The sequence below is a fragment of the Lampetra fluviatilis genome, chromosome 3 (genome assembly GCF_964198595.1).
Source record: "Lampetra fluviatilis chromosome 3, kcLamFluv1.1, whole genome shotgun sequence".
NCBI lineage: Eukaryota > Metazoa > Chordata > Hyperoartia > Petromyzontiformes > Petromyzontidae > Lampetra > Lampetra fluviatilis.
Genome location: NC_136277.1, coordinates 7,028,645 through 7,044,584, shown reverse-complemented (window position 1 = coordinate 7,044,584; position 15,940 = coordinate 7,028,645). Strand labels below are relative to the sequence as shown.

The 15,940-nt window shown below is 48.9% G+C and overlaps 1 protein-coding gene across 1 annotated transcript in view; it reads left to right on the top strand.

Annotated features, from left to right (window-relative positions):
• The window catches only part of LOC144948113 (uncharacterized), a 128,114-nt gene extending 112,881 nt beyond the window's left edge, over positions 1 to 15,233 (top strand). Inside the window, exons 33-35 of the mRNA XM_078877545.1 lie at positions 1,273 to 1,399; positions 12,181 to 12,231; positions 15,177 to 15,233. Coding sequence (XP_078733671.1) covers positions 1,273 to 1,399; positions 12,181 to 12,231; positions 15,177 to 15,233 — 235 coding nt within the window. The remainder of the gene's footprint in view (positions 1 to 1,272; positions 1,400 to 12,180; positions 12,232 to 15,176) is intronic.
• Positions 15,234 to 15,940: the final 707 nt, after the last annotated feature.

Genomic DNA, 15,940 nt, shown 5'->3' with positions numbered 1-15,940 from the left:
CGCCTCTGAAGACCGGCACAGCACACGAGGGGTTTGGTGGCCAGCACCATACCTGGCCGAGTCGACACAGGGGTGGCCCAGAACTCATTCAGATAATCGTCCCTCGTGTTGGTAGTGAGTGGGAATCGATCAAACTCGGGTTGCTGGGTTGCTTGCGCAGTGCGCTAACCATTGCATGAACACTCCCCAAACACACACACACGGAGGGTCGTGCGCGCACACACGTACATTCACTTTCACTCACACACACATGTGCGCGTGCGTACACGCAAAAACACTCCCTCCCAGCACAAGGCATACTCGTTACATCTCGCGGAGGATCATTCTGCTGAACAAAATAGTTCCGTGGTTCAGTTTAAAAGTGCAAGTTCGCATTTCTCAGAATATGTTAAAACATAAATATCTCATTGGAGCTGGTTCGTAAGTGCAGATGTCCGTGAGTCGGTCGTTTGTAAGTCGAGGACTATATTGTATTAATGTATATTAAAAATTACGTAACTTTGTGTGCTCACTACAGTTTGGCAGGAGGAGCTGCCACGTGCCTTTCTCTGCCTGCAGGCGCTGAGTGCACAAATTCAGCTTCAATGTAGCACACAGATTTTGATTCAGTGAATCCTTACAACAACTCGCATCGTAACAATAGCCTTATTACTAATCAAGTATATAATTACAATAACCCCCCCCTCAAATCTTTGCACCTGATGAGTTAATGAGTTAATGATGACGTCACCCTGCTGTTGCTCTATATAAGAACGGGAGACACAGCAGAGCCTCACCATTCTGGCGAATTGCCCGATGATGCTGGATGCAATTACCAGCGAAACGTCGTACTCAAATTGTAAATGTTGTGGTTTCACGCTTCAACACACCGGTGGGCTAAAGCAGTGAACTATTTGTCTTTTGTCAACGTGACACTTTTTTTTTACTGATTGGCCGTGTCGGGTGGTGGAGGGTTACGACACATTTATAAATAACGCGATCTAAAACCCAAAAAATCGTTGATTATGAACAATATTGGTCGCGAAAGCCTACGTGTTAAACTGAATCCTTAATATGTCCTAAAACAGCATCGAATCAGAATCTGGCATCAGATTCACCCCATGCCTAATTAAAACTCAACAGGCTTTTGTTCGGCAATAACGTATGTTTGACTTAAAAAACATCTGTTGACAGTAAATGATTAATTACACATCTATGAACTAATTAGTAAAAGGTTTCGAGTGGTAACCAGTCACACAAGTCCAGTGTGTAACGCGCTGATCCCCTCTCCAGGTACGCCTCATCCTCGGACCGCATGAGTGAGACGATCACCCCCACGACAGCAGCTAAAGCTCCCATCGGCCAGAGGAGCGGCCTCAGCCCCCTGGACGTGCTCAGGGTGCAGCGCAAGTACCAATCGGTTTGTTACCGACACCTCGGGCCTGATTCCGCGTTTGCGATCTTTTTGCACAGTTTCTGAGTATTAAGGCCAGTAACAAATAGTATGATTGAAGGTTTAATATATTATTTAATGCCAACCTTGAATTTACCAGGTTTACAAGAATGTGTGCAAAGGGACCAAAAAGGATGAAATTCCACAGTCAATGAGTGTGAGGGAAGAAAGATGTATAAGTCATTTAACCTGCAGTGTGGTGGTTGAATAGTGTGGATGAGATTAAACAATCTGGCTGTTAAACTCAGCATGGGTGGAGGAATTATCAAGTGAAAGTAATCATGATTTTAACGATATCATAATTATAAGTAGGAAATTAATTGATGGTAAGCAGCCAATATGACTGCTTGCATTGAATTATCTCCAGTGTACTGAGGTCGGAACTGGGTCCTGTACGGCAGATGTGACGACAGGATTCCAACTTAGGCAAATTTTGTGCTTTGTGTAGTCGTAATAATTGTGAGGAATTCAATAAGGCTTTGGCGCAGATAAGAACATCAAATTTCGATGCCTCCTTAGCCATATTAGTAATATAGCCATTCCATGACAGGTCACATGAGACTATTACGTCAAGCAGATTAATGTTTCATACATGCACATTGGGCAGTGAATAATATATTACCTTCAGCTTGTGATTTAAGTGGTGCATGAAGTGCCCTGTTCCGCAAAGTAGTGGATCATACGATGAATGGAATATAACTCATTTATAAATAGAAGAAATACAGTAATTCTAGAGACAAAACAGATCCTTGAATAACACCGGACTTCATGGTGAAGGTATCAGATTGTCTACCATCAACTACTGCAGTGCTTCGCAACTGGTTTGCCTTCTCGCACAGATCTGCCACTCAAAGTTCTACTACCGCTCCCCACACTCACACAGATACTGAGACACAGGCTCAAAGAGACACACAGGCACGGAGACACTCACCCAGATATGAATACACTTGTGCAGTGTGGCAAATTATTGTCACGGATTTTGGCAATTTCCACTTGAATTCCTTGGTATCGGTAACATCAGTGTAAGCAAGGGAATGTCAATTCTGCTTCAGCTACAAAGCATTTCCACCCACCCAGGCCTACAGTGTTTGAGTTTATTTGATTTGTTACATGGGTTACATGGATGGTCCTGTTCAGTCCGTTACCTAGCTATTTCACAAGAGAGATTCGTGGTGCGTGAGCACAGCAGCAACTAAACAAAAAGATAAACATTAATCTTGCAGAGAATTAGTTCAGGGTCTTAAAAAATGTTGCACAACGAGCAAACGAGGTATTTGAGGTGTCAGTTTGGGGAGGAATATAAGGCTTCAACCGCGACAGATGGACAAACCACCGGCGACGGCCCACCCATATCCGTACGCACTACGGCCGTTTGACCTCAACCACTTCCACGGGACCTTGCCACGGCCGATGCAATTTAGGGGACGTTCCCAACGGCACCTGCGGGCAGTGCAACCATGCCCGGTCCCCTATGGCCCAATGCAGCACATGGTCATGCCGCCCTGTATTCCGTTCGTTAGCCGCCTGCGCTTTGGCGGTGTTTGCCTTGGCCGCTTCACATGCTGCTAAAACGTGCTTTAGCATAATTTGCAGGGGTGTAGGGAAGATCGTTTTACCCTTGTTCTATGACAGACGCAATTGAACCTCCATGGAAGGTTCATTTTCTCTTCCATACATGTGTAATGAGAGAGTACACCGACGGACGCCGACCGGCTTGATAGGCTCCGCTGCATCAGTCATAATCCAATCAGGATGAGTGGGTTCGTCTGGGCCTAAGTTGGGCGGAGCTCAAGGGTGCTCGTGGGAACTATTGAGAAGGTTTGAGAGGGGGCGTGGCTAGAGGCGGGGACTGGATAGGGATATAAGGGGAAGCCGGAAGGGGCTCGGGGTCAGTGTGGGAAACCTGGAAGCGGAACGGCATCTTGTCCTCTCGGCACGCCAGCAGCCACGTGGCAGGCCGAGGGTCGACTCCTTGCGCGCCGTCAGCCAGCGGTGTGCAGGAGTCGGAGAGAGAGAGTGAGAGAGCCGCGCGCAGGAAGAAGTCAACGCGTGCGCGTGCGGGAGGTGAGAGCGGGACCACCTGGGAAGGAGCGTGGAGCTGTACAGCAACATCGAAATAAAGAAAGAAAGACACCAGCCAACAATCATCGTCGAAGTGTTTTATTTCAACTGGTGCCAGAAGTGGTTTTTGAAACGAGATAACGCGACGAAGTGCAAGGATGTCCAAGCATCTCAAGAAAAAGAACCCACAGAATCCACCTCCAATGACGATAACGACTTGCTCACTCAGGACCTGCCGACCCCGGGTGCCGTGGACCCGGTTACTGTAACCACGGCTGGTGCGGCCATGGCACCGAAGAAGGACGTCGGGGCAGAGGCGTCTTCGTTTCCGCGTGCGGATGACGGCTGGCGGCATGTTGCAGAGCAACTCGACTTTCTCCGCACGGTTCTGCTCCAGCTCCTGATGCTGGTAGCGTCGCCTGTGGCGCCAGGACGGCCACAGGACGTGCCGCTGAGTGGTGACGAGCAGGTCTCTCTTTTTGGGGGCCTCGGATGGTCCCTTCATGCAGTCCACGGCCGCCATTACGGCCATCCGCCATTACGATCGTGGTGGACGCTACGTGGGGGGAGGCCGCCATCTTCGGCGCAGCTGCGGGGGCACAATCGGACCCCGCCATTTCGCCGGAGCCGCGTGGCGCGCTGCCGGGCGGGACTGAGCCCGCCGGAGGCGGCGGAACGGGGCGCAGCCATCGTCTCCCCTACATCAAAGAATTCATCGCAGGCGGCGACTGGAGTGCTTTTACATGGCGGTTCAAGTCGGCATTCCGTTCGGTGCGGTGGACGGAGGAGGAGGCTTTGGTTGCTCTGCCTACCCTTCTCGAGGACGTGTCGCTAGCGGTGTTCCGCTCCATTCCTTCCAACAAAAAGATGACGTTGAAGAACGCATTTGCCGAGATGGCTGAAGTATACGAGCCACCTTCAGATACCCAGCGGAAGTTTATGCTTCATAAGCGGGGGTGTAATGAATTTCCCCTTGCCTACCGGGGTGCTCTGTTGGCGCTTGCGATGGCCGCTTACCCTGACGCCAAGCCTGAGGTGCTCGACCCTCTCATCTTGGGCAAGATGCTTGAGTTGGCAAAGGACATGGGCATTACATTGCCGGTGTGCGGTCATGAGCCGCTGACGTCCAGATGGACCGCTAGATGCCTCAACGTGCAGGACAACTTGCAGCGTTGGGCACAGATGGCTGCCTGGTCGGGGGACCCGGCTCGAGATGGCGAGCCGAAGGGATGGTCGCCATCGAAGGTCGTCCACATCCCGGACGACGTGAGGGACGGGAATCTGGCTGCCGCTGCTCCTCGCTGGTATTCGCGGAGGAGGCCGGACTCGCGTCGCGAGGGGTCCTACAATTTGCGCGGGGCCGACGACGGGGCTACTCGACGGGCTGCCGTAACGTGTTTCAGGTGTGGACGCTTGGGCCACTTTGCCCGGGATTGCCGGGGTCGCCCTTGTCCTCCACTGCCTCCCGCTGCTCTGGCTCCAGCTTCAGCACCGACTCCTCCGTTGGTGGACCACAACCCCGGCCAGACGAGGGGCCCTTGAGGACTCCTTCTGCTGCTGAGGACCCCGCTCGGGCCAGCCCTTCACCGGCCGTGTCCGCCGCCACACCATCCGCACTCCTGCCTCTTGCTGTGTCGGATTCAGCGGGGCCTCGCGTCAATGCCGGAGATGGTCCGGCGTCGCGGACCTGTTCCAAATCATTCCTATTTCGTTCATTCTTGTTACTTGTTGCTTTTGTTATTATGCTCGTTGCATCCGATTCATGCATTCTGTTCTTGTTATTCTCTCCGGAATTCGTGGTATCTCTCTCACATTACTGGCCTACTTCATTCCTAGCCGGGACAGCTAGTCTTTTACACCAGGGGGGGGGGTGATGTAATGAGAGAGTACACCGACGGACGCCGACCGGCTTGATAGGCTCCGCTGCATCAGTCATAATCCAATCAGGATGAGTGGGTTTGTCTGGGCCTAAGTTGGGCGGAGCTCAAGGGTGCTCGTGGGAACTATTGAGAAGGTTTGAGAGGGGGCGTGGCTAGAGGCGGGGACTGGATAGGGATATAAGGGGAAGCCGGAAGGGGCTCGGGGTCAGTGTGGGAAACCTGGAAGCGGAACGGCATCTTGTCCTCTCGGCACGCCAGCAGCCACGTGGCAGGCCGAGGGTCGACTCCTTGCGCGCCGTCAGCCAGCGGTGTGCAGGAGTCGGAGAGAGAGAGTGAGAGAGCCGCGCGCAGGAAGAAGTCAACGCGTGCGCATGCGGGAGGTGAGAGCGGGACCACCTGGGAAGGAGCGTGGAGCTGTACAGCAACATCGAAATAAAGAAAGAAAGACACCAGCCAACAATCATCGTCGAAGTGTTTTATTTCAACTGGTGCCAGAAGTGGTTTTTGAAACGAGATAACGCGACGAAGTGCAAGGATGTCCAAGCATCTCAAGAAAAAGAACCCACAGAATCCACCTCCAATGACGATAACGACTTGCTCACTCAAGACCTGCCGACCCCGGGTGCCGTGGACCCGGTTACTGTAACCACGGCTGGTGCGGCCATGGCACCGAAGAAGGACGTCGGGGCAGAGGCGTCTTCGTTTCCGCGTGCGGATGACGGCTGGCGGCATGTTGCAGAGCAACTCGACTTTCTCCGCACGGTTCTGCTCCAGCTCCTGATGCTGGTAGCGTCGCCTGTGGCGCCAGGACGGCCACAGGACGTGCCGCTGAGTGGTGATGAGCAGGTCTCTCTTTTTGGGGGCCTCGGATGGTCCCTTCATGCAGTCCACGGCCGCCATTACGGCCATCCGCCATTACGATCGTGGTGGACGCTACGTGGTGGGAGGCCGCCATCTTCGGCGCAGCTGCGGGGGCACAATCGGACCCCGCCATTTCGCCGGAGCCGCGTGGCGCGCTGCCGGGCGGGACTGAGCCCGCCGGAGGCGGCGGAACGGGGCGCAGCCATCGTCTCCCCTACATCAAAGAATTCATCGCAGGCGGCGACTGGAGTGCTTTTACATGGCGGTTCAAGTCGACATTCCGTTCGGTGCGGTGGACGGAGGAGGAGGCTTTGGTTGCGCTGCCTACCCTTCTCGAGGACGTGTCGCTAGCGGTGTTCCGCTCCATTCCTTCCAACAAAAAGATGACGTTGAAGAACGCGTTTGCCGAGATGGCTGAAGTATACGAGCCACCTTCAGATACCCAGCGGAAGTTTATGCTTCATAGGCGGGGGTGTAATGAATTTCCCCTTGCCTACCGGGGTGCTCTGTTGGCGCTTGCGATGGCCGCTTACCCTGATGCCAAGCCTGAGGTGCTCGACCCTCTCATCTTGGGCAAGATGCTTGAGTTGGCAAAGGACATGGGCATTACATTGCCGGTGTGCGGTCATGAGCCGCTGACGTCCAGATGGACCGCTAGATGCCTCAACGTGCAGGACAACTTGCAGCGTTGGGCACAGATGGCTGCCTGGTCGGGGGACCCGGCTCGAGATGGCGAGGGATGGTCGCCATCGAAGGTCGTCCACATCCCGGACGACGTGAGGGACGGGAATCTGGCTGCCGCTGCTCCTCGCTGGTATTCGCGGAGGAGGCCGGACTCGCGTCGCGAGGGGTCCTACAATTTGCGCGGGGCCGACGACGGGGCTACTCGACGGGCTGCCGTAACGTGTTTCAGGTGTGGACGCTTGGGCCACTTTGCCCGGGATTGCCGGGGTCGCCCTTGTCCTCCACTGCCTCCCGCTGCTCTGGCTCCAGCTTCAGCACCGACTCCTCCGTTGGTGGACCACAACCCCGGCCAGACGAGGGGCCCTTGAGGACTCCTTCTGCTGCTGAGGACCCCGCTCGGGCCAGCCCTTCACCGGCCGTGTCCGCCGCCACACCATCCGCACTCCTGCCTCTCGCTGTGTCGGATTCAGCGGGGCCTCGCGTCAATGCTGGTGATGGTCCGGCGTCGCGGACCTGTTCCAAATCATTCCTATTTCGTTCATTCTTGTTACTTGTTGCTTTTGTTATTATGCTCGTTGCATCCGATTCATGCATTCTGTTCTTGTTATTCTCTCCGGAATTCGTGGTATCTCTCTCACATTACTGGCCTACTTCATTCCTAGCCGGGACAGCTAGTCTTTTACACCAGGGGGGGGTGATGTAATGAGAGAGTACACCGACGGACGCCGAAAGGCTGGATAGGCTCCGCTGCATCAGTCATAAGCCAATCAGGATGAGTGGGTTCGTCTGGGCCTAAGTTCATGGGCGGAGCTCAAGGGTGCTCGTGGGAACTATCGAGAAGGTTTGAGAGGGGGTGTGGCTATAGGCGGGGCCTGGATAGGGATATAAGGGGAAGCCGGAAGGGGCTCGGGGTCAGTGTGGGAAGCCTAGAAGTGGAACGGTGTCTCGTCCGCTCGGCACGCCAGCGGCCACGTGGCGGGCCGAGGGTCGACTCTTTGCTCGCCGTCAGCCAGCGCTGCGCAGGAGCGGAGAGAGTGAGAGAGCCATGCGCGGGAAGAAGTCAATGCGTGCGCGCGCGGGAGGAGAGAGCGGAACCACCCGGGAGGGAGCGTGGAGCTGTACAGCAGCATCGAAATAAAGAAAGAAAGACACCAGCCAACAATCGTCGTCGAAATGTTTTATTACACATGAGAAAAACAGTGAAATTCCCGTGAAAGCGTGGGGAGCCATCCTGTATGCTACCAGGACTCCTGGAACATTCAGATCCCAATCAGTTGGAGCTGCACTAACCGCCTGACAGAGCATGGATGTCAGGGTTCTATGCAGGCGTTCCACCATTCCGTCCGTTTGGGGATGGTATGGCTACGTTCTAATCTTCCTAGTGCCCAGCGCGTCACAAACTTTGCGCAGCAGCTTCGAAGAAAAATTCCGCCCCTCATCCGTAAGAAGCTGCTTGGGAGCCCCTTTATCCATTACACATCCATGCAAAAACGCCTCGGCAATAGAAGCTCTCGACTGGTCGGACAACGGTCAGGCCATCGGCCAGCGCAAAAAATATTCAACACCAACCAGGGTAAACGTATTCCCTCTCTGCGTGGCCTGAAAGGGTCCTAGAATGTCGAGCACGACCAATCTGCGACACCGAGATGGACTGCAGGGGAGGCTGGGACTTCCTCAATGGCGGTCTTCTGCGCACGCAGTCAGTAGAACCCTTAATCAAGTTGTGCACGTCGCTCGACATTCCTCGCCGATAAAAGTCGTGCTGCAATGTTAACGTCTTCGGCACCCCGAGATGTAACAATATGTCCTTGTGCACCACCCAAGTCAACCTGCCTTGAAGGGCAGTGGGAACCACAATGCGATGACGATGCAGCTCTTCATCCCCCAACATCAAAAGGCCGTCCCGAAGGGCCAGTCGCGGGGCATCAGAGGGAGCAGACTCTTTGTGCCCCGATTCAGCACGACCCTGCAAAGCCATAAGGGACACATCTTCCATCTGCAACCACCCCCACTCGGCGCACGTAAGGTGCAAAACGCTGTCACCCAGCGCGACCACCTCGGCGGGCTCCCCTTCATCAAGCACCGCTATGACGGCCGCAGGCCCCGCCGCCGGAGGTTTACAACGACCCGCGCCGGATGAACACGCACAACTCGCCTTTGGGGCAGGTGGGATAACGTGTCAGCGGTGCAATGCTGCACCCCTTTACGGTATATCATGCGGAACGATTACTCCTGGAGAATTTACAGCCAGCGTGAGAGCTGGCCGGAAGGTTGGTCCACTCGCAGGGAGTACTGAAGGGCCGCATGATCCATGCAAACAATAAATTATCTGCCGTAGAGATAAGGCCTATACTGTTGTACAAAGTACACCATGGCCAATAGTTCCCTGCGGGTAACACAGTCGCGATGTTCTGCAGCGGACAAGACGCGGCTGCCATACGCAACAGTATGGCTCCTATACCCATGTCACTAGCATCCGTGTCGAGAACAAACAGCAGGGAAAAATCCGGATAGTCGAGTGGGGGCGCGTTGGATAGGCACTCACGAAGTGCTACAAACGCAGCCTTCTCCTCCACCCCCCACTTGAATCTCTCGTTCTTGACCGTCAGAGCATGTCGGAGCTTAGCTACTGTGGCAAACTGTGGCACGAATCTGCGATAGTACGACGCAAACCCAATGAAGTGACGTACCTCACCCACGGACTTGGGGGTCGGCCATTCTCGCATGCACGCCATTTTCTCAGGGTCCATGGCTATTCCGTTTAAACTAATGATGTGACCCAAGTAACGTACGTAAGTTTGCAGCAAATGACATTTAGCGGGCTTCAATTTCAGATTAGCCGATCGCACCCTAACAAACACAGATCACAACCGCTGGAGGTGTTCTTCAAAAGTGCTGCTGAACACGATAATATCATCTAAATAGATGAGGCAGTAGTCCCACTGCGGGTCAGCCAAAACAGGTTCCATAAGCTGCTGAAAGGTGGCCGGGGTCGAATGCAATCCCATCAGGAGACAATTCAATTGGAAGAGTCTCTGGGGCGTGCGGAACGCGGTCTTAGGCTTTGACAACTCCTCAAGGGGAAGTTGCCAAAACCCTGATAATAAGTGGAGCATAGAAAAAAAACGCGCACCGGACAATGCGTCCAGGGAGCATCCATGCGTGTGAGTGGGTATGCGTCAGGCACCGAGACCTTATTTAACTTACGAAAATTTACACAAAACCTAAGACTGCCATCATGATTCTTAACCAGCACCACGGGCGCTCCCCATGGGCTGGTAGAAGGAAAAATGATATCGGCGGCTAAACATCTCATTCACCACCTGTTGCACATGCTCTTTCTCCAGTGGACTCAACTGATATGAGTTCTGACGAATCGGGCCTGCCTCCCCCGTATCAATGCGGTGTTGCAACAGGGAGGTACGGCCGATATCAACTTTACTTTTACTAAACACATCCAAAAACTCGCGCAGCAGCGACCGTAATTCTCCTCGCTGCACCAGGGACAACTTCGGGTTTTCCTGACACAACGCCTCTGCCGACGACTCTACAGTAGTATCTCCTTACTCCTGACTTTGAGCGAGCTCCTGTGAGTCAGCATATCCGCGCATGTGCAGATGCGTGCTTTGGCGCCGCGATAAGTGTAGTAATATAGTAATAAATAGTAATACATTGTTAATTTAACTACTTTACATTTTACGGATGGGAAAAACATGTAGCGATTTTTCGTCTGTTTGCTTATTGTGTGGTATGTGTGTATTTTGTTGAAACGTAAATCCAGCAGTTTGTCAGTTAAAAGCATTCCAAGGCGTGTGCAGATAGACAGACAGTGAAACAGACAGAGAGACAGACAGACAAAAAATTACGTTTATAGGTAAGATAACAGACCCAGATTCAACCCTTTTTAGAGGAAATTTAGTTGTCCAGATTTTTTTTAAACACCTTTGGCACACAACCTGGATGGATGATTGTCAACTGGACAGGAAGCCGGTTTCTTGCAAGAGAACTTTACCAAGTCGAGTTTTGCTTGACGGACGTTTACATTCATTCCTTGTAGCCATTTACATGGCAAGAGATGAGAGAGACAGTGACACTATCTCGTTAATTACTTATTTAGAAGAGACTGTTGGTGGGAAATTAAGGTTGCACCATAGTGGAGAGTTAATTTCCCTAAAAGTGCTGAAATTATGATGAAGGTTAACATACCGACTGGAATAATAGCTGAAAGTGGTTGTTCACCAAGGATACGTGTTCATCAGCCCTTGCACCATCAGCCCATGCACCAAACCATGATAATGTGAAGCTCAGAGCCTCACACAGAGGATCTACAACTATTTAGTTTAGAGTACTTTTGAGGACACCGATGGTAAGGTGGGACACTTGAAAGTTTCACCCCTGTGTAACATCCTGTCTGTTTATTCGTGGTTGAGGGGAGTGACCATGGTCAGGTTTATAACTGATTTTACAACTGTATGTCGCTACTTCAATGAAGGTAGTAGTGTCCTGTGGAACAATCACAACATTCCTCTCAACTTTTCATGATATGAACCAGGAAGGTAATAGATGGGGAAGATAATTTTCAATAAAGGAAATGCATCATTTTAAATTGCCTGATGCCCAAATGTAAAATGTAACCCTTTTTGGAACTCCCCAACCCAGAAAGTTTCTTGTGACCATTGATACCCTATATTTACCACTTTCATATTAGTCAAGGTGATTTTCTTCCATGTCAGAGATCATGTCCACCTTGCACAACCGTTTTCGCGTATATGCTCAGCGACATGTGCGCTAAGTGGCCACCTGCAGTTGCTGTTGCTATCCAACAGTCAGCGCTATGTCACTAAAAATACATAGTCAAGCACACCATTAAAGAGTGTGGGAGACAAAATACAACTTTAAGCAACACTGGTTCCCTACATCAAACCACCCAGACGTCTCACCTTATATTTGTGCACAGGCCTGAACTCAGTATACAGGTTTAGAAGCAGCCAGCTTATCTTACCTGGTATAGGGATATCCTTCCCATATTCCCAACTCTTCTCTATGAGCTCTCTTACTGTAAATAACTGATCACTACATACCCTACTTCATCTAAATCCACACAGATTTGCCATTTAGATATTATCCTATCTGATTAAGATAAAGTACATCCATAAGTGTTCCTTATGGATGGATCTCTTTGTGTTAAAATAAATTACAATTATATTCAGTGGAAGTTTGACTGTCCTATACGTTGTTTATACACACGGTGTTTTCTTTCAGAACCTGGCTGGCATTCCACATGACAACGCCTTGAAGGATGCTCTTGCTAAGGTATGGAGGTGATGATGGAGGGAGCAAACACAAGTTATAGGATTGAACCCGGTTGTGGGGATTAGGAGTTGGGAGTGCATTTACATGTACAGATATTTTCCCCATCCACTGCTGGATGAGGGCTTCCCCACACCATGTGGGTCATGGGGGTAATTTGTCCGTATTTCACCCTGCTGACCAGTGCAGGTTGGTGAGAGATGGGGAGCATAAATATGGGAGCATAAAAATACAGTACAGAAATGGATTACTGCACTGCCCTCTGCCGCTCACAACATATACCCGCAGCATATAACATCTCTTGTGCCATAAACGTCACATAAGTGATGTAAACTTTTCTAAAGGCACATAAACTTGGCTATAGTTACATTCACTCTCCCAAAGGCACATAAACATTTCGTAAAGTTACATAAAACTTCACAAAAGTTACATGAACTAACAGACTAACCATTATTATAACTTTTAAAATCCATGATAGAGTTTTTTTTAAATCCTTTATATTAAGTTCACTTGCTTGCTTGCGCGTTTACGACCATGCAAGTTTCTCCGTCGTTTTTTAACCCACTTCCCGTGATCCACATTTTGCACACAGACTCGTTGTGCGTGACAATGTATTTTCCTGCAAAAAAATCCAAAATTTTACACTTTTTAGGAATTTTTTTTTTATATTTAATTACCAATTGCTTAATGGTGGCAGGCAATCATCTGACCCATAGGTGGCAGCCATCTCAAGCCAGAGGACGAGAGGACTCTAGCCGCCCGTTTAAAAGACCACCGATGCCACGCATATAAAGGATTTATAGTGAAAAACTTTGTTTTTACGGGTTAATTTTTATGGATTAGATCCTGTAAATATAAATGTGTCATGAAACTTGCCACCACCCTACACAGCCAATATTATTGTAAGGCTTGTCATGTAAATAAAACATGCCAATTAATTAATAGTTCAGTGTTAGAGACTAAACCCACAATATTTAAAATTCGAGTATGACGTTTCACTGGTAATTACAACGAGCCTCATCAAGCAACAGTCAGTATTATGGAGAAATCCTCCTGGGTCAGTCTTAAATAGAGGGGGTAAATGTGATGTCGTCATTGTGAGCCAATCAGGTGCGAAGACCAGAGGCGGTTAATGTAGTCATATAATTTGCAATGGATATATACTATTACTCTTTGGTTCTTTCGGTAAAGTCACATAGTTAGAAATAAAATAAAATAATTAAATAAAACTACAATAACATTTAATAAAACAAATCAAAATAGCAGTCACGAAAGCTTCAAATCAAGATTATATACTATTCGTTGTTTTTTCCAGAGTTAATCGACATAATTCGATTATGTAAATCTAATCTTGATTTGAAGCTTTCGTGACTGCAGGAATCCATACTCTTTGGTTATTTCGGTAAAGTCACGTAGGTAGAAAAATAAAATAAAACAAAAAATAATATATCACGACGTTTCGATCGCAACACGTATTTTTTCCGAATGAGGACGACCGCTTGTGTTGCGATCGAAACGTCGTGATTTTTTTTTCTACCTACGTCACTTTACCGAAAGAACCAAAGAGTATGTTTATCTAGTTGCAGAGATTATGCAGTACCTAATTAAGATTTTCAAACACCAAATAAGAACCATTTTCAAGGTATCAAGTCTGCATTAACCAAACATACTTGTGGCAAAACGTGCAGACAAACATGTTCCAATAATATATACATTGTCTTTGAAACTGATTGGCCTACACCAAAGATAGCCTTTTTTAGGGCCCTGTCTCAGCAGTGTTAGACCAGATAATGCCAAAAGGCGAACAGCACAAATCAAGATAGTACAAAGACAATGCAAGTATCAGAACATGTATGGTTCGGGTCGAGCAGTTATATCTGTGCACCATGTTTTTCCAATATCCAAAATGATTAAAAATAAGAATAGGTTTTACCCTCTCTGGCAATAAAACAGGTGTTACGATGTTCAAACACCAAATAGATACCTTTTGCAAGGCATTAAGTTTGCATTAACTACACATACTTGTAGCAAAACATGCTACTATATAATCCCTCGTCACAGCCATCTCTTAGGCATATTCAAGCGATTGTTCTTTCGCTGTGTTTTGTCCACACCTGAAGACGGACACTTGTGTTGCACCTGAAACGTCGTGATTTAATTTAGTTGTATTCATTTTCAATTTATTTTATTTTTATTTATTTTTTACCTACGTGACTTTACCGAAAAAAACAAAGAGTATAATATATGCATTGTCTTTGAAACGAATTGGTGTGGTTAATGCTGCGAAGTTGAAGGGATAAGGGAAAAATTTAGTAACATTACACTCGACTTTTTTCTACGCAATGCTTTTAAAAAGTATTACAATAAAGAGCAGCTTTTGAAAACACACTTTAATCATAATATGCATAATGTTGCTAAAGGAACCCAGTCCACTATAGTTATATAAACGGTGAATGACCCAAGGACCGTTTAGTTCTTGGGCAAATGATTTGACCTGTTGAGCACTCAATACTTCGAACATTGTACCCTTTAACACCGCAGCATTGGATTAAAAAAAACTACTTTTCTTAGTTACAGTATTTATATGCACATTGCTGTGCTTGTAAAACTAACCAGCCTGATTCCCATCTTGAAATGTACATTTTCTCTCATATTTAATTAAAACATATTTATATTAGGAAGATAAAATAATTATTAGGCCCAATCAGTTGCAACAAAATTTGAGAAAATTATGTTAAAACTGAAAGGAATACGGTATAAATTATTATTTTTTAAAATAATTTTGATAATATGGTTTCCAAATTGCCATTCATACATAATTAATTTACATAAAATCTAAATTAAATAGTTCATTCCTCCATATCGTTTCAGTTGTATTGTTGGTTGTCGAGAAATTGTTGAAATTGAGATGGTTTAATCTGAAGCACGTGTGTGATATCTGCCTTTAGACGGCTGCCCTCTCTGAAACCCTAGAGGAGCCCCCAATACCAGTAAGTATTGCTTAACCGTTTGCCTACAAACTCACACAGGATGGGCAGCGTTACATATTGGCATGGGTGAGTGGGTAGACTTGTGATAGAGGACATGCTTTCAGCATTATCGGTGATCTCAGCAATGTGGCTCTCACGAGCCATGTGGTTATTATGTTCACATCCAAAGCATCCTCAGCACAAAACATTATTACGTGTTTTACCTTGGGAAAAGTGTGCACGTACAGAGGTGTATGCAAGTGTACTGACTCAGTCGGAGACAGGGTTCTTAAGGCACCTTCTTTATTCTACACGTTGGGGAACCACAAGTGCCCCACATGCCTACACGCTCGTCACTCATCCGTCTCTTTGATGGCACTACCTAGCTGGAACAGTTGGCAGGCCATCTAGCTAGTGGCTATCTAAGGTGGTCGAGACGGCGGCAATGAAGGTGACGAACAGTTAGACAGCGAGGGGATCCGTTTCCAGCAACAGCCTCGAGCTCCCGACCCGGGCCCCCTTTTATCCTCCTGGCGTGGCCTGGCCACGCCCTAGCCACGCCCTCTTTCTCCAACCTACTAGTAGGTTCTCGGGCTTCCAGAGCGACCCCTTCCTGGGTTTCCCTTTAGATCTCCCTCTGCTGACATGTGTACTGCCCCCTACTGCCAGTACCCCTTCCCTGACAGCAGCCCTCCGTTATTACACTACACATGTTCACGTGTGTTTATGCATCCGTATATAAA